The sequence below is a fragment of the Elaeis guineensis genome, chromosome 2, assembly GCF_000442705.2.
Source record: "Elaeis guineensis isolate ETL-2024a chromosome 2, EG11, whole genome shotgun sequence".
Classification (NCBI taxonomy): domain Eukaryota; kingdom Viridiplantae; phylum Streptophyta; class Magnoliopsida; order Arecales; family Arecaceae; genus Elaeis; species Elaeis guineensis.
In genome coordinates, this window is record NC_025994.2 from 88,923,561 (window position 1) to 88,950,082 (window position 26,522).

The following is a 26,522-nucleotide window of genomic DNA, read 5'->3' on the forward strand; positions in this document are numbered from 1 at the left end:
AAATATGAATATTTTTATCATTTAAAATTTTCAAACGAAAAAATCGATTTGCAGACATTAAATGCACATTGAAAAGTTGTTGAACAAAAATATCTCTTTCATATTATGATATCTTAAGTCATATTATGATATCCTGAATCATATTATGCTACGGAATGCCATAATTTTTTTAAAGAATATGAATATTTTCATCATACAAAATTTTTAAACAAAAAAATCGAACTGCAGGTATTAAATGCGTGTTAAAAAATGATGACTATGTGATGAATCAATCGAATAAGATGATGTACTGCATATTTGATTTTCTACACCATCTGCAATGCACAAAAAATTTCTGTAATTCTTGGATGGCATATCCATTGTCAGCTAAGCAAAGGACCCGCTGAAGATAAACGAAGACGCTTATGAAGCCCCGGTTATCTGATTCAAGGATACAAGTTCCTCCTGTAATAGATATTAGATGTCCCTAGTGAGTTGCACATAATAAGGCCGCGTTTGGTTGGAAAATAATTAAGATGATCGAAAAGCTCGTTATGCCATTTGTTCCAGCTTCTCATTTATTCTTCTTTGTTCCCACTACTATATTTTTTGTTTTGATAAAAAGAGGAACTTAAAGCTGGATTATTAAAGGACTACGTACAGTCACACATATATACACACATATTTGCTTCCACCAGTTTCACTTTCCTGAAGACCTCAACCCATGGTTGATGCAGATGCTCCACCCAGATATCTTTTGCCTGAAATTGGATGTGTCATACCAAAGCATTTCCTGAGGGCCCTGTAGCTAGGAAGTACTTGGGCTGCCAGCTCTTGCATCCATACAAAGCCCTGGCATTAGTAGAGACCATTTCTGAATCTGTTTTTGAGCCAAAGATCCTAAGAAACCACGTAACATTTGAATTCTTGGGAGAATAACGCCAACAGTTCCCACTACTCGTTTCAGAACCACCTCGGAAAAATCACTTTTCTTGGAAAGAAAAAAAGAGATTTTTTTTTTAAAAGATTAATATAAAATAAGTACTTTATTTTTTCTCCTCCCACCCTGGATAATTTACTGTTATGAAAATATGGAATAGTTCGAGGTCTCTGTTTTGCCCTTGCTTAACTCATTCCTAGCACGTACAGCTGCCGCACGCGGGACAAGGTGGCCAGTAGAGGTGAGTGAACTGTTCATGAGCCATCTCGGGTTTAACTCGAAATTTGGCACAAACAGCGCTTGCTTATTTGTTAACAAGTCAAGTTAGAGCTTGCCTAGCTCATTTAAGCTCAGCTCGATTTGTCTAAAAATATAACTATAATACATGTATAATTTTAAGCTCAGCTGCCGCACGCGGGACAAGGTGGCAAGTAGAGGTGAGTGAACTGTTCATGAGCCATCTCGGGTTTAACTCGAAATTTGGCACAAACAGTGCTTGCTTATTTGTTAACAAGTCAAGTTAGAGCTTGCCTAGCTCATTTAAGCTCAGCTCGATTTGTCTAAAAATATAAATATAATACATGTATAATTTTAATTATTATTATTATTTATATAAAATTATTTTTGTATTCCTCATCATGTAAGTTATGTAAAATAGAATGCATTTCAATTCTAATATTAAATTAAAATTAAAATTAATAATTGAAACTATATAAATGAAAGCCTTGTAATATCTTAGTCCCCCATAAATTTTCTTAAATGGGCTGTTTGTGAACAGCTTAAGTTTAACTTGAAATTTAGTTAACTGAGCCTGTTCAAGTCCGGCACAATTATAAAACTAGCCAAGCTTGAGGCCCAGCTAGCTCGCATTCAGCTCATTGACCCCCAGAGGCAACATACAGTGGCATAATTCATGAAGATAAATGAGACCTATCTCACGACAAATATGGCATGTTGGACAGCACCCACAAGGTAAACCATTGTCCATTTGGGTCACTTTCCTGTTGGAAGAACATGTAATAAGATTTAATGATGACAGAGAGAATATAGGACTGTTTTTGGATGATTGAACCCAAAACTCTATGGGATTTATAGATTAAACCAATAAGACTACAAAATTCATTGAATCACAACTTGAACTATATCTATATTTTTAAATACTCAGAAATATCTTTGAAGCATACCAACCCGAATCTCATAGAAAGAAAAAGATCCCAATAGATTTTTTTTTTCTCCTTATACGGTTCAAGCCGGCCAACTCTAAAAGTATCGGATATTGATGAATATAGCCCCAAAGATACGAAGTAACAAAAATTCAGAATATCTTCTTTGTGATGATAATATCAAAAATATCAAGTTGGCTCATCCGTCTTTCTTTATGTTGATCGTTACAGACCTTTTGAATCTTCTCTTTTCTATTTATTTATTTTTTATTTGTTATTTGATTTGTTATTTTTTGTGCGTAACACAGATTAACAATAGTTTTGCTATTGATAGGAATTTCCTTGTTGAGAGCCTATGAATTAATTGAAACCTCAAATTCATATTAGAACCACGATGATTTAATCAAGCAAAGCCTCAAGCTAAGCTCGAAGGTTCTATGAGTAAGAACCATTTGATGATCACTTATTCAATGAATGGATGTAATGACTCAACAAAATCTAGAGAAATATTTATCCTTTATTCAAACTGAAAGAAGAAAAATCATTTGATTTAGGAAATACCTATTTGATTTTTTTTTTTTAGTCTGATTGCGAAGTCTGAATAGCAAATAGTAGGTATGAATCACAGTTCAAGTATTTCTTTTCTTGATCTATTTTATATATTCCATGCTTTAGATACTAGAATAAATATCCGACGAGGTAGAATCATCTTGATGGAGATGACAGACCCATTTTCTGTATTATCAATAGAATCAATTATAACAAGTCACACACTCATATTCTGAAAATATCGAAACAAATAAATCTCACGGTCGAACTATCAGAATGGTCTAGAAATTCGAGTCTTTCTTAAGTATTAAGTAACGTAATTTTTTTGATTGAAAAACTAAGACTTTCTAGTTCTTATGAACCTAACTCATTGAAATTCCATCCAATAAAAAGGAAGAATTATAAATTTTTAAAATAATAGATAGAAATATCGCAAATAGAGCCGTTGCGACCTCCATAAGTGGTGTAGTCGCCTAGCCCGGTGCTACTTTACCATATTCTGAATTCAATAGTTTCAATAAATTCCTTACAGTAGTTTGTCTTGGTCTAGATTTAGAACTACCCTCAATGATTTGTGTAGCCATAAAATACTATTCATTGATTGAGATCTGTTGACTTTGTATACTATTCTATTGTAGTTGTAAATAAATGATCTTATCGTAGATCTATTGTGATCTTGAAATTATCTAAAAATGGAAACAGCAACCCTAGTTGCCATCTCCATATCTGGTTTACCTGTAAGCTTTACTGGGTACATCTTATATACTGCTTTTGGCCAACCCTCTCAATAACTAAGAGATCCATTCGAAGAATATGGAGACTAGTTGAAGTAACAAGTCTCCCATATTGGGAGGCTCCTTCAATTAAGATAATAACAAATTATTTTATTTTTTTAGTTATAATGGAAACCTTAGGTAGTTTTCAAAAAAAGATAGCGAAAAAAATGATCCCTAAAGTCGAGACTAAAAGGAATGTATTAACTAATGCTTCCATATATTCGATCGTGATTTACAATTATAGCCTCCACACCTATTCATTTGGAATTATTTACCATATTTGGGATCATTTACCATATAAAGAAAAGTAAAGAGTCAAAGAATAAATGGTGATTCAAATCAAGATTTCTCCGGTACCTTATATCAAATCAAAAAAAAAATAGAGGCGAAAGATACCAGAATAATGTTATATCAGACTACTTGTCTCCTTGTAGTTGGATCCTCAAGTTTTTGAAATACTTCAAATTCTACTTGAGCATCCAAATCTGGATCAATACCAGTATAAACATCTCCAAACAAGGTTCTAGTGCCATGTTAAGTGTGTCCAAAAACGAAGAGCAAAGCAAACGTATCATGCCCAAAAGTGAACTAACCCCTTGGACTGCTACAAAAAATACCATTGGATTTCAAAGTAGCCCGATCTAATTCAAAAATTTTACCTAATTGGGTACGTCTAGCATATTTTTTTTACAGTAATAGGATCACTATAACCAACTCCATTGAGTTCGCCACTATAAAACCTGACAGTTACACCTACTTGTTCAACACTGTACTTTGATTCTGTCCTTCTAAAAGGAACATCGACTCTCACAATTTCATCTTCATCTACTAAAACTACTGAAATATTTCAAAAAAAAAAATAGACATACGATGTACAAAAAGCTTGCGCCCTTCTTTATCTCTAAAGATAGAGTGTCCGAACCATCCAACAGCTATTCTATCCCCGTTGTCCATTGAGCCTACTCTGAATAATGCTCTTTTTGTTGGATTATTATCAATGTAATCATAAAAAGCTAATTTTTCAAGAAGTTTAGACCAAGCTTCTGATAAACTCAGATTTTTGACTAGTCGGGTGCTAACTCTTTGATATATTTCTTGCTGAAAGTATCTCTGATCTCATTGATAATGAGTGGGACCAAATAATTCAATTGGGATAGTTGCTGAATCATACCACATAGTTCCAGCAACAATGAAAGCTGCAAAAAAAATAGTAGCGATACTACTAGAAAGTACAGTTTCAATATTTTCCATACATAATCCTTTGTATAGATGTTGAGGTGGACGGATACTAAGATGAAATAGACCTACTAATATACCCAATGTACCTGCTGCAATATGATGAGAGGTTATTCCTCCGGAAACAAAAGGATCAAAACCTTCCACGCCCCATGCTGGATTTACAGATTGTACTTTTTCAGTTAGTCCATAAAGATCGAACATCCATATTCCAGGATCATACAAATCTGTTACATGAAATACGTCAAAGCCAAAGCAAGCCACCCCTGAGAGAAATAAATGAATTCCAAAAATTTTCAACAAATCTAAAGATTTTTCCGTACGCTCATCATAGAATATTTTTACATCCCAATACACCCAACGACAGATAGCTGCCAAAAAGCACAAGCAAGAAAATACAATATGTGCCTCTACGATACCTTCGTAACTCTAAATATCTAGATTTATTATAATTCTTCTTGAAATACTCCAACCACCTCATGAATTATTTATAGATCTAGCTCATGGGCCTAATCTACAAATCCTATTAGATTTCGGGCATAGACCATTAAATTGGTCAACTTGGAAGGAGAACCTTGCAAGAGAAATTCTAGAGTTGATGATGGCATTCAAGCTGACGCTTCACCATGTGGCCAGGAGGAAAGTCGTGCAGTTTTGCTGGATCCGAGTTCGACGTGCACCGACCGCTTTGTATTTGACATTTCAGTAGTACTTATTTGATAGCTAGTAATTTATTCAAATTATTAATAATTTAAAAAAATTTCATCAAATTATTATATTTAATATATTTTTTAGATCGATAATCTATGAGATAATCTGAATTATCAAGAAGAGAGATGGCTATCCAGATTATCATGTATTTGATAATCTTGTAATAATTTTTTTGAACAAAAATACTCTCAAAAATTCGGAGGATCTTCTTCCATATGATGGGCAGCTGAAAGAGGAGGGGCCAAAACTGACGTCCTCCATAAAATCTGATCGACAGTGGCTCCAAAATCAATGAATCGGTAGGTCGCCGTCATCTTCCAATCATCGATCATCGGTAGCCATTGGAAAGCAAGAAAAAAAATGTCGGTCAAGATAGGATCCGACGACCTCTCCTTCTTTTTTTTTTTTGTTTGTTTGGTTAACCGAACCACCGGCTGCCCAGATGTTGCCATTGGAGTCGCCGCCGCCTCCCCGAACAGCGGCCTGCAATCACTGCACAGAGAAGGACACGGCATGTAGGAGCCGGTAGTCCCTTTCTCCCCTCTTTTTTTTTGTCTGATGCGAGAAAGGAGAAGATCCGGTTCGACGGGGATCAAGTGACGCCAGTCATCACCGGCAGCACCGTGCCAGATGGCTGCGAGGGGTGGAGTGCGGGGGACCGACGGCAGGAATGAAGGCGGCGACATGGGTGGGTGACGGCGGCTGCAGAAAGTGCAGAATGTGGGTTTGCCGAGAGACCAGGGGACGGTGCGAGAGGTGGCGCGGATGGCCGGAGGGCCGGAGGTGGTGCTAGAGATGCGATCGCCAAAGGACCGACGGTGGACGGCCGGGGGGCTGGGAGTGGAGTGGCCGGTGGTGAGGGGGATTGTAGCATGCGAGGGAAGGAAAAGAAAGAAAAAAATAGTAATAAAAATAATTATATAATATAATATATAATATATTATATATATAATATAATATATATATAATATATTATAATATATAATATATTTTTATTTTTTTATTTTAAAAAATTAAAAATTTTGTATATAAAATATAATTTTTAATAAATTTAATTTAAAAATATTTTGAAAATTTGATGTTACATTACCAATAATATGGTTGTCATACCAAACATGTCAATTAACAATTTCAGCAATTTTACTATAATATTATTTACGTATTAAATATAGTAATCAATATTACTGACAATCTATCCAGATTATCAGATAATTCAGATTCTCACTACCTGGCAATGCACCAAATGCAACTTAAAAGTTATTCCTCTTTCCAAGTCATCTTACCTGCTGTAGACCATTTAGTACAAGAAAGCAGTAGAAATGTCCCCTTCATCAAGGGCAAATATATCCACTGCCGCCAAATTTCCAGCGGAAATGGTCTGCTACAACCATAATATACATAACCAGGGCTTTTCAGAAATTAAAGAGACCCTCGGACTCAATCACAGGAAGTTTCACCGATGCTTTCGAAGCAAAAGATATACAGGTTCAAGGAAAGCTAATAGTCCGGTTCTCGGTCATTTTAACTTCTTAACCGTTGGATATGGAATTTGGCAATTCACAGAGGTGTGCACAGAGATCATAGCATAAACTAATTAACACGGGCAAAAAAGCCTGAACGCAATCAGATCAAAGTACTCCAAGATAGTTGCGTTTAAGCACCATAAATAGTATTTTGCAAGGTTAAATGAAAAGGAAAACGAAAAATGCAACCACAAATCCAATTGCAGCTTAGAAATGATGTTTCTTATTATGTATATCCAACTCACAATAAGGTTTTTCTGGCTATAAATCTCGAGGTCAGCAGAATAGTACACGTTCCTTGTCTAACAAATTAAGCAAAGACTTGAGACAGATGCCATACAATGCCTCAGACATACCAAATACCAATGACTGATCTCTAGACTGACTTATTTTGTGACCAGCATTCTTGTATGTCACACGGGATCTGAGAACCGCACAACACTAATTTCACGAACCAAGATAGACAACGGTATGTTGCATGATAACTAGGAGATAAAAATTTTCAACACTTGTACAAAGCAAACAAATTCCAGCAGCAGATCATACAGCATCTACCAATATCATTTATTACCTCTTGCAGAAAAATTTTAAAAATGGTCCGAGTATTTTTTCATGGTTCCAGATAATGATGCATGGGACTGAGGTATGCTCCAAGCAGTCACACTTGTTTTTAATTTGTAAAACTGGATTTTTCAGAGAAATAAAACATGGGAAAACCGAGGATATCTCATTGCATAAGGAGTTCAACATTTAAATACATGAAAAAAACATAAAAACCTTCATATTCATCTTTGCCTTCTAAAACCTGATAAAAACCCTAATTATCCATTTGCTTACTTGAAACAAATACTATCAACAACAACAAGAAAAACCATTAGAATCTTCAAATTCACCTGTGCTCTCTGATCTAATAAAAAATTATTGTGATATCACCTGCTATGATACCACTTGTTGGAGATGTCTGGCTAGGACACCACCTCCACAAGATCTTTTCGATACTATGTATCGCAGCAGGAAGAAAGAAAAATAAAACAGAAACACAATCAAATATATGGATCAGCTAAAAGACTCACCTCCACGAGGCATGCAAGCTTCACTATGAAAAAGAGAAAATTTTTAGAGGACATCACACCCTCAACCCTTGTACATCCAATCTTTCTCTCAACAAGAAGCTCTTCCTCACAAAAACTCTCTCTAGGAAGATCCCCTGAACCCCTGAAACGACTGCTGTCTGTTGCCTGACAATCTACCTGAAGCCCCTACTTCTACCTCTATCGGCATCCCTTCAGGGTCTGTTGCCCTGCTGCCGGACTTTGTTCACAGCTGCTGCTCGTCTGGGTTCACTGCCGACTGGGCACACCAACGTTCTTCTCTATTTCGCCACAGGCCTCTTAAAGGCTAAAATCCATATTCAAAATGGAGATAGGATTCCACTCACAACTCTAAAATCCCTCGTGACTGTCGGATCTCACCACAATCATACCTGACACCAAATGTACCCGTCTGATCGTGCAAATACCTTGAGAAATGCCTAGAAATCATGTTCGGTCCACGGTGGACCATGAGAAACTGCTGGGAAGTGCCTCCCAGTCCATGCAGCCTCTCCATAGACCATCGGTCCACACACCGCACGTGGATCGCATGAAAAATCCGCACAAGCCGCACCAGTGCGCATCCGCCTGGGCCTGGGCCTGGGTAGTGTCAGTGCACGCCCACACATCCGCGCGCTGGGCCGCATGCTTGTAGCCAACCCACACACCACTGCATACACTTGCTCCGCCGCAGCCTTTGCCGGCTCACCGCTTCGTGGATCGTGCCATCTTTTTTCGACGTATCTTCTCCATCTAGACTCCATTTGTGCTAATCTTGGGCTCGTTAGACTCCGTTCGTCATCCTGGACCTAGCTGTGGGCTCAGTGTGAATCAAATCTTGAGACATCAAATCCTAACAATCTCCATCTCGATTTGATATTCAACATTCTCCTAACTCTGAGAGCTTTTGGATCTCCTCGTCCTCATGCCCTGGGCAAATGTCTGCTGATCATGATGGGCAAATATGAGAGTCGAGCCAGGCCGCTCGATCCCATCTCCATCGTATGCTGTGCTCCTGATCTGAGACCTGTTCGGGGTATTCTTCTGCAGCAACAAGAATCTCATCCTGCGATATTGCCTCTCATCTTTCTAAATCTCACATCTCGTATCTGATCCACCTCTACCTAGAGCTCTACCTCACTCTGGGCTCCTTCTGGCTCCTGAAGGTCCACCTCACACTGAACTCCCCACCATATAGTAATATCCTCTCGTCCTCTTTTTTTCTTCCAGAATAATTCTATCACCGCGTAACACCTTCAGGATTCCTCCATCAGCTACCGTCCTATAGCCTCTCGAATCTAGTCTGCTCAGTGAGAAAGATTCTATCTGAAATCGGATATGTATCGGACCTTCTCCAATCTCCTCACTGCAACATACATGATAGGTGCATGCAGAATATAAAATCTAATGTTTGAAAGAAATAAATACGTCATTAGATATCTCCAAGACATTATCCTCTGACTCGCTATTGGCTGTCGCTGTAATAGCTCTCGTCCGATCCCTGAGTTGAGGATAATTTCTAGCTAGATGTCCCAACTAGTCACATTAGAACATATGGTCTTGCTCAAGTCCCTTGCTTTGGACTTAGACCGCCCACCTCGCGATCTCCTACTGCTCCGTTTGCCGCCTCCTATTGCTGCAGAAACTGTCAAAGCTGAACTGCCACCGCCTGAGCTCGAAGCTGGATTCTTCCATCTGAGAATCTCATTCTGGAGAATCGTCATGGTGACCTCATCCATCTTGATGGTGCTATTTTCCATTAGAAGAGTAGTTACCAAGGACTCATAAGAAGGAAGAAGCAATGCTAGCAAAACTAACGTCCTGATTTTCTCTTTAACTTTCTCGCCAACATTGAGGAGGTCGGTGAGGATCTTCTGAAAGTGACTGAGATGCTCCTGCATGCGCTGTTTCTCAGTCATCTACAGCTGATTGAACTGCCTTCAGACAAAGAGAGTGTTGGTGAGAGACTTCGCCATGTACAACTCCTCGAACTTCGATCACTGCACCATCGAGAAAGTCTCACCAAGCATATGGATCACCACCTCATCCGTTAAATATAAGCGGATCGTACTCACCGCTTGCATCTGGAGCCGCCTTCAATCTTGCATCTCTATGGTAGTTGACTTCTCCTTGCACAAGAGAACATCGATCAACCCTTGTTGGATAAGTGTGTCCTTCACCCGTGTTTGCCACAAAGAGAAATTGCTCTTTCCATCAAACCTGTTGATCTCCATCTTGATTGAGCCTGTCTTCTCTATCTTCAATCTTGATCACCACTGCGACAACCTGCATCCTAATACCGCCTCGCTCTGATACTACTTGTTGTGATATCACCTGCTCTGATACCACTTGTTGAGGATATCTAGCCAGGACACCACCTCCACAGGACCTTTTCGATACCACGCATCATAGCAGAAAGAAAGAAGAAATAAAACAGAAACATAATCAAATACGTGGATCAGCCAAAAGACTCGTCTCCATGGGGCATACAAGCTTCACTATGAAAAAAAAATTACAAGAAAAAATCACACCCTCAACTCTCGTACAACCAATCTCTCTCTCTCAACAAGAAGCTCTTTCTCACAAAAGCTCTCTCTTTAGAAAGACCCTCTGAACCCCTGAAATGATCGTTGTCCGCTGCTTGACAGTCTACTTGAAATCCCTGCTTCTACTCTTTGTCGGCGTCTCTCCAGGGTCTGCTGCTCCTGCTGTCGGGCTCTGCTCACGACTGCTGCTCGTCTCGGTTCACTATTGACTGGGCACACCACCGTTCTTCTCTATTTGGCCACAGGCCTTTTAAAGGCCAAAACCTATGTTCAAAATCGAGACAGGAGTCCGATCATAACTCTAAAAACCTTCCTGACCGTCGGATCTCACCGCAATCATACCCGGCACCAACTGCACCCGTCCGATCGTGCAAATACCCCGAAAAATGCCGAGAAACCATTTCGATCTATGGTAGACCGCGAGAAACCGCTGGGAAGCACCTTCCGATCCATGCAGCCTCTCCATGGACCGCATGAGAAATCCAAGCAGGCAGCATGCCTGGGCCTGCGCCGCGCCCGCGCATCCGTGTGCCGCACGCCGCCGCGCACGCTCGCTCTGCTGCAGCCTCCGTGGCTCCATGGATCATGCCACCTTCTTTCACGTGTATCTTCTCCATCTGGACTCCATTTGAACTGATCTTGGGCTCGTTGGACTTCATTCGTTATCCTGGATCTTGCTGTGATCTCAATGTAGACCGAATCTCAAGGCATCAAAATCTAACAAAAATATCAACTATTTTTATGCTAGTGGTTAGAATGAAGTTCTACGAAGAACAACCAACAAAATTCTAGCTCATCAGAGACTTTTCCCTTCAAAGTTGTTTACTGAACCCTTAATATAGAAGGTTCCCACATGGACAACGTCCATACTGGGCTAGAATAAAACCTTTTAAAAGAGGAGCAAGTTCTTCCATGCAAAACACATGACATAGCTAAAGTAACATGGTCTCAAGAAAGCTATTTTAAGTATGCCAAGACTGAAAACACATAAAAGGTATATTAGTACACTTGATAGCACAAATAGACGATAATCTCCAGTACCAAGCAACATCGCATTCCTAGGAAAATAGTAAGTTAGTTTTGTAATTGGCTTGTCTTTTCAAACCTTATTTTTTTGCAGGCAGTATCTGGCAATGCCTTAGGCCCTTATCAATCTGAAATTGTGCAGCAAAGACGACACAAGCACAAGAGCAAATCACAGATGATAAAGTTGAGATAGAGATTTCAAACATCTAAATGCAGATTTGAATTATTGGAAGTTCATTTCTTGCAAAAGTAGAAATTTGAACCAGAAATTAAATGGTCAAATGCTCCATTTAAAAGAGAGCTCTGTTGTGTGGAAGAATTGTTTCCAGCTAAAAGAAACCTACAAAATCTGGATAGTAGTTGTGAGGTGAGATTGGAAAGAAGGCTGCTTGTGATGAATAGATAAACCATACAAAACTGAATATGTTTCAGAAAGCCAAGCAGGCAAATGTATGTAGTATGCATTGAAATTTCTTTATTGGGCATAATTTTTAAATGTCCCAAGGTCTAATTGAATTAATCCTATTGGCATAAACTGACACAATTTTGTAGAACTAAACATCCCTCTACAGCCTTACAGAGAACCTAGTTCTAGAGTAACTCTTCTACCATTTGTTGTCCAACGAGTTTGGTCCTTTTGAAGAAAACGACAGCATTGAAACTAAAGTTGAAACTTGAAACCATACTGAACCTAGATTGCAAGAAGTTATATGAAAAGATTGACCAATAATAAAGCAGCATCATAGCATATAAAGTTACCTTTTCGCATGCCATTTGCTGGTGCATATGGTTTGCATCACTTTTCCACTAAAGTTGAGGATTGAGGATGCTCTGAGATGAAGAAAAGGCATTTGTAATGTTTAAATAACTTTCACATGAATTCACTCAGCATAACACAAGACAGAGAGTTTTCAGAAGAAAGATGGAAAACAAAAAAGACATTGCTCTTAAAGCATCTAAATGGAAACAAGCACTGTTCTTATAACAGATACAGCTCTACTTGAACTTCAGAGAAGAAAGCTCATATAATCATGTGCCAGATACATAACTCGAACAACAGAGATGGTTTTAGAGTGGTAACTAGAAAACATTTGTAGGGACAATTGCAACTTTGAGGTTATCAGATGGAAGCAAATTTCCATATGGCAATAATAGGCAAAAAAAGAAGAAGAAGAAATGACTAAAATATTAGGGGCACATGCATTAACAGAACTGAATTTACTTCTGAAAAAATAGTAAAAGAGCTAAAGGTGAAGGCAAACAAGAAGAATTAGTATAAACATAGTCAACAAGCCTTGGACCTCCTCTCTAACCTTTCAACTTATATTCACATCCTGCGATACAGTCATCTATAGACTGTAATGCACATTTCCAACCCACCACAAATAACTTTTGACATCATATCTTATGCCATTCCAGTCATAACCCTTCATGTACATATGTCTAAGCCTATCATGCTCATCATTATCATGTATCCTAATGTTGGCTACATTCTCTTGTAGACATGAGCTCTCATTGCTGCCCAACATTCTGAATAATACACTCAGTCATAACTATCTCTAGAATTTTCATTTGAATCTCAAAGATGTTTGATAATTGAGCAACAATTAACAGCTCCATCATCACTGCATTCACCTTAAGTTGTCTTTGCTAGGCATTTTTATTTATTTCTCCACCCTTTGAGGAAGAGATCCTCAAGTAATGCATTTGGGAAATCTCTCTCCAAATGGTAACCAAATCTTGTATTCTATGTACTTAATTTTGGCCAATTTTACAAAAGAAGTCAATAAACTCTGTTCAATGTACAACCCATCCATGGTCTTGTCAACCAACACAACATTCCACCTAAAATAATATGCACTAGAGACCTCTAGAACTTTTATTGTTAGCATTAAATAGAAGTGTAGAATCGGAAAGGTCATAAAGGAGAACCCAAAAAAGGCAAGGAGCAGATTTACAAAACAGATTTGTGAAAAATGGGGTCATTAGATTTTGTTGGTGCCTATATATGGTTTTGCAACAAATTTTAAATTTATATGCTACAATATATGACAATTCTAACAAATATGAGGTCAATACATATTTTGGTACAAAGGTCAATACATATTGGTGGATGGCATTTGACTATAAGAAGGCATTTTTTGTATGAATAAGGTCACATTTCAATCTGAAATGTTAGAGACAATGTGCTTACTTTCTATATTTATCAAGAAAGATAACGAGAAAGGGCTTCTACCACGTTATAGTGCACATTTCAATAGGCACATCAAGTTCAAGAGGGAACAAAAGTTTCAATGAATTTACTCAACATGACCTGGAAACTCCCATCTCATGTAAGTTCTCTCTTCAACCTTATATGAACTCTTCCAGTTTCTCAACCAATTTCCTAGAAAACTCTATGTTTAAACTCAAGAATGATGAGGATATTCAATGCATGTTTGATTTTCATATTGCACTAAAGTCTCCGTCAATAGAAATCAATGTGGAGACCAACCTTAATAATGAATCAGAATCTACTCGTCCAATTGATTCGGGATAAAATTTTTTCTTTAAATTATTTTATTATTAATTGATTCATCCGAAGTTCATTGCCCACTATAATTATTTCATATTTTTGACAACATAATTGGTCCACAAGATGTCGGGAGTATGGCTTTCATGGTCACAGCTTCATCCCAAGGTTCTATATCTACATCCAGCCTTCGATTAGCTAGATCATGAGAAAATGCCATAATAGGCATTAGTAAGATATTTAAAGATGCAACTCATTTTAAGGAGGCACTAAGAAATTATTCAATCTCCTATAACAAAGATTATCAATTCATCAAGAATGATAAATTAAGAGTTACTGTCAAATGCATCAATGAAAGTTGTCCATGGCAACTGCATGCATCAAGAGTTGGGCAGCAGGAGACTTTCAAAATCAAAACCTTTAGTAACACGCATACTTGCGGTAGTGGCATTAGGAGGGGTGGACATCCAAAGGCATCAAAAATATAGGTTGCCGATATAGTGCTTCAGAAAGTTAGAGACAGACCATTATATAGACCAATTGATATCAAGAAGGATATTTAAAAAGATTTTGACATTCATCTTCCTTACAGCAAGCTTGGCTCGGTAAAGAGGTTGCTAGAGTTGCATTACATGGTGAAGATTATGCATCATTTGATCTTTTGTGATTGTACAGTGAAGCAGTGGCCCAAACTAGCCTAGAAAGTTTTTTTGTACTTGAGTATCTAGATGGACATTTTGAGAGGATGTTTATATATTTTCATGCATATTTAGTTGGATTCAAGAGTGGATGCCGTCCTTTATTGTTCATAGATGGAATCCATATCCTTAATAGATATGGTGGTGTAATGTTCTCAGCAGTGGCACTTGACGTTGAGAATGGGCTATTTCCACTAACTTTTGTTATTGTTAGTGCAGAGAATGATGCCAATTGGGTTTAGTTTTGTGAGAAACTCCATGATGTAATTTATAACAATAAAGATCCTTACTATCATCAATTATATTTTATTTCAGATAGAGCAACAGGCTTGACAAAGGGTGTGAAGACTTCATTTCCTGATGCTACCCATGGTTATTGTTTGCGGCACCTAAAGGACAATTTCAAGAAAAAGCTCGGTGGGTTGTTGGCGGCACAAAGAGAAAAGGTGTTGAGCCTACTTGATAGCGCAGCTTATGCATTACAGATATCACAATTCATTGGTTATATTAGTAACATAAGAGAGATTTCACCAAAGGCATGTGAATGGATTGAACGTGGCTTAGATATTGATCACTGGCCAAAATCAAGCCAACATCCTCCACACTCTATCTCAACAAGTGATTACCTATTTTAAAACAACTAGAATTTGTTTCATATACTACAAGTAGATCATCAATAACTGCTCTCTCTTATTTGATAGAGGGTACGTCAAGCAACACATGAAATGGAGTCATGCCCATGCGGCTCCAGTGGTGTTAGCTCATTTTTTTTTTAACTTTCAACATAAAGAGGTGATATGACGTAATATAACAACGACAATTAATTAGAGGACCCTTATCACTTCTTCCCTCTCCCTTATCGCTACCCTTACCTCTTTCGACTTCTTTCTCTTCTTCACTGATGTCATCTTTTAACTTCGATTTATTTGTAACCTACATAAAATAAAAATTTTAAATATAAAAATTCATCAAATCTGCAAAGAGGCAATATCAATTATATAACCAAAGTTAATTTAAAAATAAACACTTAGAAAGTATATATATTCAGGACTCTATGCAACCAAACTTAACAAGTGAATGCTGTAATCAAAGTATAAATACAGGTAAGTATAACTGATATATGTGTAACCAAATAAATACTTACATAACTAAATCAGCAACCCATATAACTCCCCTATTAAATATGCAGCTACTTCGATCTAATATGTTACCTCCTTGCTCTTCTATTTTTTCTTCTTGTATCTTCTTCTTCTAGCAGTATTTCGAGTCGATATAGCCATTTCTTGCCACAAAATAAATACATCAAATAACTAAATAAGATGTTTGTTATAGTTAGAGCATGCAATAATATCCAAAATATAATGATAATAAATCGATACACTATTAAAAATTTTGATTACATACTTTACCGTAATGATTACACATATCTTATTTTTATTTGCAAATCCAACTTTCGATTACATATCTTCGTCTCTTTTTCTTCTGGCTTTATATAATTTCTTCATGATTTGAAGATGAGTGACAGTATTTTGGAACCACAAAATAAGGATAAATCGGACCACGTGAAGCTTAGGACGGGGGAGAAAAAGGAGCAATTATTGCTGTCGTCGGTCTGGACCCCAGAGGTAGAGATCAGAGGAAAAAGAAGAAATCGGGAAGGAGAATAGGAAAAAAGGAGGGCGTAACGAGAAATTTTCGTCGTCGGCTACTGGTAGAGATAGAGGAAAAAGGGAGGGCAATGACCGCATGCGTCAGGGTGGTCGGATGGTGGTGCTGTTGAGGTCACAATCAATGACGTCGGAGCATAAGAAGGAGAAGAGGATGGAGTTGGAGATGAAAAATTGGAGATGAGGATTGATCTTTCCCTCCAAAACCATCAAAAGCATTTTTATCATTTAAATGGACTTAAAACGATAATAAGTAATAACAGTAGATGATAGAGATTCAAAAATAAATTATTAATAATTTAAAAATATTTTATTTTAATTAAAAAATTAAAAAATTTAAAAATAATTTTGAATCAAATTAGAAATCAATAGATAATCATTTTGGAGGAGGGAACGGCGGAGGGTTACATCGTTTCGGCCATTCCTGTGGCTCACGTTTGTATGTACAAATTTGGTCGGAGATGATTGGAGGATGAGAGTCCACCTAATTTTTGTCTTATTTGAGAGCGTGCTTCACGTTGACAGTATGATGAGGGTACATCGTACATGCGGAAGTTGTGGGGAAATGAGGTGGATTTTTGTATTTAGACAGCTATTTTGGGTGTCCTGATCATTTTTTCCATCATTCAACCTGTGCGACGCTGTTAACAGAACACAGCATTTTAATGATTTGGGATGGAGATTATTAGATTTAATTTTTTTTTTTAAGCTTGTCAGCTTCTTTGTCTGGTGGAAATGGTTGTTCGGTGTTGCGAAGTACCATCTGGTTATTTCAGTGTTTATCCCAAAAGGTCAAGATAAGATAAGGATCGGCAATTTGCGCGGTCGAGAAGGTAAGGGGGCAAAGAGCTCAGATTTTTTATCCGCTTTATCAAAAAGAAAAAGCTCAGATTTTGGGTCTCTTTGTCCGGGAGAAAACACTCTTTTTGGCTGCTACCACATAAGTAGGGGTCGTTATTTAACAAGCTATCCAAATGCGATCTGTGTTTTTACTTAATATCTCGTCTCCTCAAACCCTTTTCAAAAATTCTCATTATTATCATTTAATTTTACACATAGAGCTACGAATGTGGATTTACACTTTTTTTTTTTTTTTGGAAGATTCTTGCAAAAACACAGTGGAATCTAATGAAATAATAAATTTATCATTCAAATATTTAGAGAATTAGAGATAAATCTCTAACTCTACTTTCGACTTAAAAGTAGTTCTTCAAATGAGTTTTATGTAAAAGTACCTATCCATTCTAACAAATAAGTTAAAAGTAACTATCTGTTTTGACTAAAATTACCCTTATACCCTTATCTCTTTTAAAATACTACAGTATTATATTATTATAGTGCAGTATTTCTTAACAATGAAGTAGTATTACATTATATTAGTCTAGTATTCTTTTGTAATAATACAGTATTACTTTATTGTATTATATTAGTGTAGTATTCCTTTACAATAAGATAGTGTTATATTATATTAATATAGTATTTTTTTATAATAATACAGTATTATTTTATTATATTATATAAGTATAATATGCCTTTACAATAATGTAGTATTACATTATCATAGTATAGTATTTTTTTATTGTAGTATTATTTTACAACAACGCAGTGCTACTTTATAATAGTGTAGTACAACTTTATAATAGGTAGTATTAATTTATAATAGTGTAGTGTTGCTTTTATTATATTGCGATATTATTTTATAATAGTATAGTATTATTTTATAATAATAGTATAGTGTTGCTTTATAATTGCAAGAGTAATTGGATTATTTTATCCTATTTGAATAATTGCTTTTAAGTTATGATTCAAATGGGAAAGACTTTTTACTTCAAACTTAAGTGGATAGCTACTTTTAAGTTTAAACTTAATTAGATATTTTTTATTAATTTTTTTTTTAATATTATAGCTAAATAGGTAAAGAAAATAATAACAATGTTATCTATTTCAAGCATATTTCGTGAATAACTACTATACTATAAATGGATATTGATATCTAAAGATCATCATGTTTAGTAATCAATAAATGACTCTTGGTAGAGATTTTGGCATCCATTTAATGTTGTTGTGTTGTGATAATGGTTACTATATTGAAAATTGTAAGGATTTAGATGAGAAAAAATTATTCTATTCCTTGCAATAACCACAAGCAAATCGTCGTTGAGATGGCATCCCAGCGGAATAGACTTTTGTTTCCAATGGCATAATCCGGATTCGAGTTACAGCGGATACTAAACTGTGATTAAATATCAGGATACGAATAACTGTCGAATAGAGCATATCCTGACAGATCGGACACGACATCTGAAAACGATATCTATGGTACTGGGGTGACGTACTCATCCGTTAGGTTCGCCCATATGGTGGGAAGAGGCCGCCTATTCTTCAGTGGGGGTTGGGGCCTTATGATCACGTTAGAAGAGGTAGATGTGCTGGATCACCTCTCTCCAACTCCCATCTTGTTTTAGCAAAAAAAAAAAAAAGCAAATCAAGAGGAAGCAAGGATTGTCCAAAGTGATGTTGGATGGCAAGTTAGGCCGCCAATAGATATTGATAAAAATAATAATTTATTTTTTTATTTTTGATGAAACATCCATCAACATTAAATTGGTTTTATCTTTAAAGATTTAGCTGTATATTCTCATAATATTGGATTGAAAATTCTATAGAAATTGAATTTATTAGCCTATTCATGCATTTTCTAAGAGCTTGTATCTAAATCCTAATTCTTGAGTTGTAGGGAAAAAAACTCAATATGATTAAAGACGGATAGTGTTTAGTTGATATGGGATCATATTTAAATGGATAACTTAATTCATAAATTTTATGAAAATTTCAACTTAATCTTATGAAAATATCCAAATATATCCTAAATGATAAATAGTGCTACAGGTTATCCCAGTTAACGATGAACATTTGTACAAGAACCGTGACCACAACAACAATAACGTTTTTACTAGATGACTTCAATGGCATCCCTGCCACTGCTTACAGTTTTGGACCTGTTCTCGTGAATAGGTCATGATTAAAGGACACAATAATATAAGTGCTTCGATACGTGGGCCAACATCTTGGCACTGATGAAATCTGCGTGGACGGCCGCACAATCTCTAAAACGAGTCCCAAAAAATATACCAGACCTCAAAATTCAATCGATCATGTGAATATTATTTATCTTAATTTATAATAAATATTTTATATTAATAAATATAAATTTTATATAATTTATAAAAATTGATCATCTAATTATTATTAATGATATTTTATCTAATCATTTCTTTTGTATCAAGATCCTAACTTTAATGATTTATAAAAATCGATCATCCAATTATTATTGATGATATCCTATCTAATCATTCTTTTTGAATCGAAATCTCAACTTTAGCTAAGTATAAATATTTTATAATTAAAAAAAAATTGTGAGTTTTATAGCCCAGTAAATTCTCACACTCACAATAATATAAAAATATAATTTAAAAATAATAAATAAATAGTATCAAAGAGAAAACATAAACCACGAAATCTTATGTCAAATATTCAGTATAACACAATATTGATATACCATCAAATATCTTTTTCAAAAGTAACACCGCACATATGTAATTAAATAAAACTCCTTTTACTTAATCGTGATTTCATGTCTTACCATCTATGTTTCATTAACTTGATCCAAATCAAACAACTATTATCTTTAAGATTTTGAACTAATCACGATCATGCTCCGATCCGTGACTGACAAACTCAAATACTACATTTCTATTCGTAGTGAGACTATTCTCGGAATCAAGATATTCCACTCGATATTTTTTTGTGCAAATAGTTATATCTCTATATATTACATTTCTATATAATCAAAGTCAAATACAAAAATCATGTACGATTAAAGATAGAAAATTTATGAAAAGATACATAAATATCATAAATTCAAGATACCTTCTAAGGTCAACCAATTAATTCGGATTATCTAGATATTTGAATCACCTACTAGTCTAAAAGACATCTAGATAGAAAAATTTATGAAGAGAGAGAAAAATCTAAAGAGAAAAAAATAGAAAAAACACGTGAAGAGAGAAGATGGAGAGAAGAGAGAGAAAAAAAAAATCTCTCTTTTTTTTTTTTATTTTTTTTTTCTTTTCTCCTCTCCTTTTATTTTTTTCTTTCTCCCCTCCACAGAAACAGATACTCAAACCCTTTTTTTTTTTTTTTTTTTTGCCCCTCTCCCCTTCATCCGGTCATGACCGTGGAACCATAGTCAACGGCCATGGATAGCACCCGGCATCCGGCAAACAATGAAAAAAGATCCAAAACAAGAAAGACCCCGTTCTCGCCTGAATTCAACGATTCGCCGGCTCAAATCGATAGCAACAAATCTCAAAAAGAAAGAAGATCAAACCTCAAGTCCTATACCTGAGTCCGACAGTTAGATAAGGAAGACCGATGATCACTCCCATGAAACCCCAAGAAAAAAAGCATGAACAAGGGCTCAGAACTGACGGTGATTTTCTAGAAAATTATGGTGAAAATTCAAGGAAGAAGGATCAGTACTTATAGATAAGAATTAGGATCGTTTTAATCCAAATTTTAGTAGAATTATTCCTCATTTTCGATGAAAAACTGGAAGAGAAGAAGACTCCCGCAGTCCTCTTCCTCCCCTCCTCCGACGTATTCCTTCTTTAACCTTTCCACCCTTATTTTAAGATTCGCGCGAGAGGGTTAAATATACCCATTGCCGTCTAATTTCCAGCGGAAATGGTCTCATACCACCATAATATACATAACCAGGCCATTTCAGAAATCGAAGAGACCCTCAGACTCAATCACAGGAAGTTTCACCGATGCCTTCGAAGCAAAAGATATACAGGTTCAAGGGAAAGCTAATTGGTCCAGTTCTCAATCATCTCAACTTCTTAACCGTTGGGTATGGAATTTGGCAATTCACAGAGGTGTGCAGGAAGATCATAGCATAGACTAATTAACACGGGCAAAAAAGACCTGAACGCAATCAGATCAAAGTACTCCAAGATAGTTGCGTTTAAGCGCCATGAATAGTATTTTGCAAGGTTAAATGAAAAGGAAAACGAAAAATGCAACTACAAATCCAATTGCAGCCTAGAAATGATGTATCTTACTATGTATATCTAACTCACAATAAGGTTTTTCTGGCTATAAATCTCGAGATAAGCAGAATAGTACAAGTTCTTTGGTTAGCAAAGCCAATACTTGAGCAAGATATCATACAAATGCCTCAGACATACCAAATACCAATGACTGACCTCTAGATTTATTTATTTTGTGACCAGCATTCTTGTATGTCTCACGGGATCTGAGAACTGCACAATTGTAATTTCACGAACCAAGTCAGACAACAGTTTGTGCATGATAACTAGGAGATGAAAATATTCAACACTTGTACAACCATTGACTGAAAAAAGCCAGCAAACAAATTCCGGCAGCTGATCATACAGCATCTGCCAGCATCATACATTACCCCTTGCAGAAAAATTGTAAAAATGGTCCGAGTATTTCTTCATGGTTCCAGATAATGATGCATGGGACTGAGGTATGCTAGAAGCAGTCACACTTGTTTTTAATTTGTAAAACTGGACTTTTCAGAGAAATAAAACATGGGAAAACAGAGGGTATCTCATTGCATAAGGACTTCGACATTTAAGGACATGAAAAACCATTACAACCTTCAGAACTAAACATCCCCCTACAGCCTTACAGAGAAAACCCATTTCTAGAGTAACTCTTCCACCATTTGTTGTCCAACGAGTTTGGTCCTTTTGAAGAAACTGACAGTATTGAAACTAAAGTTGAAAACATACTGAACCTAGATTGCAAGAAGTTATATGAAAAGATTAACTAATAATAAAGCAGCATCATAGTATTATGAAGTTACCTTTTCGCATGCCATTTGCTGGTGCATATGGTTTACATCACTTTTCCCCTAAAGCTGAGGAATGAAGGTGCTCTGAGATGAAGAAAAGGCATTTGTAATGTTTAAATTTCTTTGACATGCATTCACTCAGCATAACACAAGACAGATAGTTTCAGAAGAAAGATGGAAAACAAAAAAGATATTGCTTTTAAAGCACCTAGATGGAAACAAGCACTGTTCTTATAACAGACACACAGTTCTATAACAGATACAACTCTACTTGAACTTCAGAGAAGAAACTTCATATAATCATGTGCTAGATACATAACTCGAACAACAGAGATGGTTTTAGAGTAGTAACTAGAAAACATTTGTAGGGACATCGCAACTTTGAGTTATCAGATGGAAGCAAGTTTCCATATGGCAATTATAGGGGAAAAAAAAGAAGAAGAAATGGCTAAGATATTAGGGCACAAATTTACTTCTGAGAAAATGGTAAAAGAGCTAAAGGTGAAGGCAAACAAGAAGAATTAGTATAAACTTAGTCAACAAGCCTTGGACCTCCTCTCCAACCTTTCAACTTTCATTCACATCCTGCGATGCAGTCATCTATAGACTGTAATGCACAATTCCAACCCACCCCAAATAGCTTTTGACATCATACTTATACCATTCCATTTGTAACCTTTCTTGCATGTCCATATGTCTAAGCCTATCATGCTCATTGTTACCATGTATCCTAATGTTGGCTACATTCTCTTGTAGACATGAGCTCTCATTGCTGCTCAACATTCTGAATAATACACTTGGTCATAACTATCTCTAGAATTTTCATTTGAATCTCTAAGATGTTTGATAATTGAGCAATAATTAACAGCTTCATCATCACGTCATCACCTTAATTTGTCTTTGCTAGACATTTTTATTTATTTCTCCACCCTTTTGAAGAAGAGATCCTCAAGTAATGCATTTGGAAAATCTCTATCTAAATGGTAACTAAATCTTGTATTCGATGTACTTAATTTTGGCCAATTTTAGAACTCTGTTCAATGTACAACCCATCCATGGCCTAGTCCATCAACACAACATTCCACCTGCAATATATGCACTAGAGACATCTAGAACTTTAATTGTTAGCATTTAACAGAAGTGTAGAATTGGAAAGGTCATAAAGGAGAAACCAACAAAGGCCAACGACTACAAAGTACTCCCTGGTCTTAATACACAATACAACTCCCTATCGAAATTGCATTCAAGGAAGCAGATTTACAAAACAGATTTGTAAAAAATGGGGTCATTAGATATTGTTGGTGTCCATACATATGGTTTTGCAACATATTTTGTTTCAAATATTCAATTTATATGCTACAATATACAACAATTCTAACAACTATGAGGTCAGTACATATTTTTTTGTAGAAAAGGTCAATACATATTGGTGCATTGCATTTGACCATAAGAGGGCATTTTCTTGTATGAATAAGGTCACAGTTCAATCTGAAATATTCGATACAATGTGTTTACTTGCTATATTTACCATGAAAGATATCGTGAAAGGGCTTCTACCATGTTATAGTCCACATTTCTATTGGCATGTCAAGTTCAAGAGGGAATAAAAGTTTCAATGAATATACTCAACATGTTCTGGAAACTCCCATCTCACGTAAGTTCTCTCTTCAACCTTATATGAACTCTTCCATTTTCTAAACCAATTTCATTGCTTGACTTGGCCAAGTATATGCAGTTTATGTTTAACATTTTTTTAAAAAAAAAACTTTTCTAACAGTCTTAATACTAAGCAAGGTGCTCAACCCCTATGTTCAAATCCTTGAAACTAATCAATACATCTCAATACTACAAGCACAGTGTCACAATCTATGTCCTCATTGCTTAACAACTATCTAAGACAAACATTCTATTTCACCCTAATGTTCTCATGGTTTCTCAATATCTGTAGCCACAACGTTTTCAGGAGGGGGAGATGCCCACCATGCTTCAGTATATGTAGCATACTGAAACCTTCCGACCAAGATGTTATGGCTGCAAATATAGAGCACAAATATGATATAAGTACAGCACTGTTGTTACTCCAAAGGAGACTGCATTAAATATTCTTCCATGCATGATCAATCTGCAATATTTTGTATGAAAAAGAGATGTAAATTTTGGAAAAAAGAAAGATGTCAAAATGCAGTTAAAACACAGACTTTAATACATTATTTTAAACTTTGTGCAAAGACCCTTCTTTTACTTGGTGTGCAAAGAAAAGACAGCCTATGGTTGCTTCCATAAGTCCGGATAAATTTCAGAACATGATTATATAAACTCTAATCTAGAACATGACCTCATGTCCTGTGCCCATGATCATTCAGGTGACAACCTTCAATATGAGCACTAAAAAACCTGACATGAGAGAAAAGAGCACATCAAGATAATTACAGACACTAATTTTACATTAACACTTCCTAGATTTTGCTTTCCCCATCTTCATCTCAAAATTATTCACCTCAAGCTACTAATAACTGGCCTCTAAAACTTTCCTTATCCTTGCTTCCAAACCCTAATTTAACACCAAACCACATCCTTACAACCTTAACTACCCTAGCATTACTAGTTACCTTCTCTTTCCCAATACCTCCTCCACTTCAATGCCTGATCTGTTATAGATAACAGCAGAAAGAATAAAATAAATGTCCCTTCCGTCACCTTCTTTCACCTTCAAAACTCTGTTTCCTTCATCTTCCATGAGTCCTAAACATTAAAATCCCCGAGTATATTCCCTACCCTCTTTACTCCTCTTCGTTCAGATCTATCTACAAGAACCTCAGAACAGCAATCAACTGTACATTTTAAACCTTGATTTTTCCTTTCATCCACTATGCCACTTTTCTCATAATGTCAACTCTAGCTCTCGAGTTCACACCAGCATGCTTTGTGTTTTCCCCTCTTCTTCTAAGATCAGCAGTCCAGAATTTACTTTTGGGGTCATAACAAATGTACAGTGCCCTTCATCATCAATGGGGGTTGCATAATGCCCCATTCCCCCAATAACATAAGCAGAGGACATGTCTATATAACTATTAAGAGGTAATTAAAACGCAGAAATGCACTATATTCCATGAAATAAAAATGAGCACCATTCGTTCAAGAAATTATATTGTCGTACCCTGAATTTTAATTTTCCCCCAAAAGAGGGAAACAGAAAGAATAGCTAAAAATTTCTCTTCCTTGCAGAAGGGCAGCAAATAACATTCTACACTCCTCAATCAATCTATCAAGAATCCCATTTTTTCGGTTCCAAAACCTCAGAAACATCAGCAAGAGCCAGCATTATCAAATCAAAAAAAAAAAAAAAAGATTCCAGCTACTTTTTCTTCTCCCTTCTAAAACACCAGCCACGCAGAGAAGGGAAAAAAAAAAACACTTATACCTGAAGTAAAGTATTGGCGGCCCTCCTCACTCGGCCGGCAAGCCCGTTGTCCTGGCAAGAATGAACAACCTCGAACTGGCCGACGGTGAGCTTCTTGGTGATCCAGCCGACCTCGAAGTAGATGAAGTCAGAGGGCGGGAGGTCGACCTTGATGGAGTCAACGTCGAACCAGAGGAAAAATCGGCGGACCTGGATGCCCCGGAGATCCTCGATGCTGCCGTACTTGACGACGCCGGTGATCCGGGCCTCGTAGTAGACCAGGTACTCGAACTGCACGTAGCAGGGGCCCTCCAGCTCCACCACGAAGCTGCCGTCATAGGCAAGCTGGAAGGACTTCACCGTGTCTGGGAGGAGCCCCGACGGGAGGCCGTACTCCGGCAGCAGCTCGTAGATCGTCGTCCCGTTCGACGGCGACGTCGGCGCCGCCTCCATGGTGGCGGCGCTTCTGCCGGCGAGGAGGAGGAAGACGAGAGAAGAGAAGGAGAAGAGTACAAAGAGATCAGGGTTAGAGAAGGAGGCCATGGCTGGGGGTTTTGGGAGTTCCAGAATTCCGAGAGGTGCATGTAGTACGTATATAGGAGACGAGGGAGAGATTGATGGTGGAGCGTCTTATTGTTTCAGATTTTCCTCTGGCTCACGTTTGTGCGTACAAATTTGGTTGAAGCTGATTGGAGGAAGGGAGCCCACCTAATTTTTGTCTAATTTAAGAGCACAGTTGATGCTGACAGTATAGTGAGGGTACATCGTATATGCGGAATTTGTGAGGAAATGGCGTGGATGATCGTATTTAGACGGCT

At 36.8% G+C, this 26,522-nt stretch overlaps 1 protein-coding gene and 1 pseudogene across 3 annotated transcripts; both read right to left on the bottom strand.

The window, feature by feature from the left end:
* Window positions 1-3,624: 3,624 nt before the first annotated feature.
* Window positions 3,625-11,094, bottom strand: LOC140855298 (photosystem II CP47 reaction center protein-like; annotated as a pseudogene).
* A 1,197-nt stretch (window positions 11,095-12,291) lies between these two features.
* On the bottom strand, window positions 12,292-26,309 carry LOC105054504 (uncharacterized). 3 transcript variants are annotated; one of them, XM_010936033.4, is made up of 3 exons: window positions 25,726-26,303; window positions 22,317-22,388; window positions 21,517-21,744 (listed from the first exon to the last, which is right to left on the bottom strand). In XM_010936033.4, the coding sequence occupies exons 1-2, from the start codon at window positions 26,245-26,247 to the stop codon at window positions 22,365-22,367; spliced, it is 546 nt and encodes a 181-aa protein (XP_010934335.2). In that variant the 5' UTR covers window positions 26,248-26,303; the 3' UTR covers window positions 21,517-21,744; window positions 22,317-22,364. The 3 variants fall into 3 exon arrangements, with proteins under 3 accessions (XP_073108197.1, XP_010934335.2, XP_010934343.2); XM_010936041.4 differs by lacking the exon at window positions 21,517-21,744 and adding an exon at window positions 21,978-22,209 and having other exon boundaries at window positions 25,726-26,305; XM_073252096.1 differs by lacking the exons at window positions 21,517-21,744; window positions 22,317-22,388 and adding an exon at window positions 12,292-12,371 and having other exon boundaries at window positions 25,726-26,309.
* Window positions 26,310-26,522: the final 213 nt, after the last annotated feature.